The 1,155-nt window shown below is 37.1% G+C and overlaps 1 protein-coding gene across 1 annotated transcript in view; it reads left to right on the top strand.

Moving 5' to 3' along the window:
• LOC108625142 (glutamyl aminopeptidase-like) overlaps nucleotides 1–1,151 on the top strand; it is a 3,519-nt gene extending 2,368 nt beyond the window's left edge. The window contains exons 2-5 of the mRNA XM_018024910.2: nucleotides 165–485; nucleotides 561–646; nucleotides 728–855; nucleotides 927–1,151. Of these exons, the coding sequence (XP_017880399.2) occupies nucleotides 165–485; nucleotides 561–646; nucleotides 728–855; nucleotides 927–1,151 (760 nt within the window). The remainder of the gene's footprint in view (nucleotides 1–164; nucleotides 486–560; nucleotides 647–727; nucleotides 856–926) is intronic.
• The last annotated feature ends 4 nt before the right edge of the window (nucleotides 1,152–1,155 follow it).

Below are 1,155 nucleotides of genomic sequence, written 5' to 3'. Positions count from 1 at the left end.
TCAGTGACGTCATTTATGGTAATTAAAAGCTTGATCCTTTAATTTTAATTTAAAAACAGAATTGAGTCTCTACGATTTCCTCTTTCGATATTAGAATGACTACTCGATGGATAATTTTCAACACTTGCGATGCCATAATCATGGAGTAGTGTATATTTTATTAGATCTCGTCGTTGCTTCGTTTCTCAGGGTTCGTCGGTTATCCGAATGATGGAGAATTTCATCGGTCCTGAGCCCTTCTACGGTGCTATCACTACTTACTTGAAGAAATTCATGTACCACAACGCGGAAACGTCCGATCTATTCAGAATATTGCAGGACGCTTCGCCAGAATTGAACGTGACAAGTATTATGGACACGTGGACCAGGCAAAAAGGATTCCCCGTGGTGAACGTGAAGAAGACTGACAACAAATATATTTTAACGCAGAAACGATTCCTGGCGGATCCCGACGCCAATTTCGATCCCTCCGAATCCGAATACGGGTAACTGAACAATTCGATAAATTGTTTATTAATTTATTCTCTATTTATTTATAATTACCTCGTTTCAATTTCAAGGTACAAATGGATCATTCCCATTACTTACATCACAAACAAAATGTCCAAGCCTACGCTGGTATGGTTCGACAATAATGCCAAAGAGTGTAAGTATTTTTTTTCTTGCAATAGTTTAAACTATAATTTTATTTATATCAGATTTTAATTAATAAATGTAAAAACTGTAGTGGTGATCGAATTGAAGGAATCTGTTGACTGGATTAAATTCAACGCGGACGAGGTGGGGTACTATCGTGTTAATTACGAGCCAGCCGAATGGAAGACTCTTGATAATCTTCTCCGAAATCAGCATAAGGTAAAATTATACAAAATTTTTTCTCTATCGAGTTAGTATTTAAATTGATTCTATGCATATTTTGTATGTAGACACTGTCCGTAGCGAATAGACTGCATCTTCTGGAAGATGCATTCAGTTTAGCAAGTGCTGGAGAGCTGGATTATGGCATAGCGATGAACATGACAGTGTACCTTCCTCTTGAGAAGCATGCTTTGCCATGGAGCGTAGCTTCTTCCAAATTGACTGACATCGACACTCTGCTATCCTCCACTAATTTCTCGTCAAAATTTAAAGTAATCGATTTTCTATTATAAATTA

The sequence above is a fragment of the Ceratina calcarata genome, unplaced genomic scaffold (genome assembly GCF_001652005.2).
Source record: "Ceratina calcarata isolate Rehan_Ccalc_2016 unplaced genomic scaffold, ASM165200v1 scaffold3470, whole genome shotgun sequence".
Lineage (NCBI taxonomy): Eukaryota > Metazoa > Arthropoda > Insecta > Hymenoptera > Apidae > Ceratina > Ceratina calcarata.
Note: the sequence above shows the minus strand (reverse complement) of the source record. Positions and strands in the feature narration are given on the sequence as shown.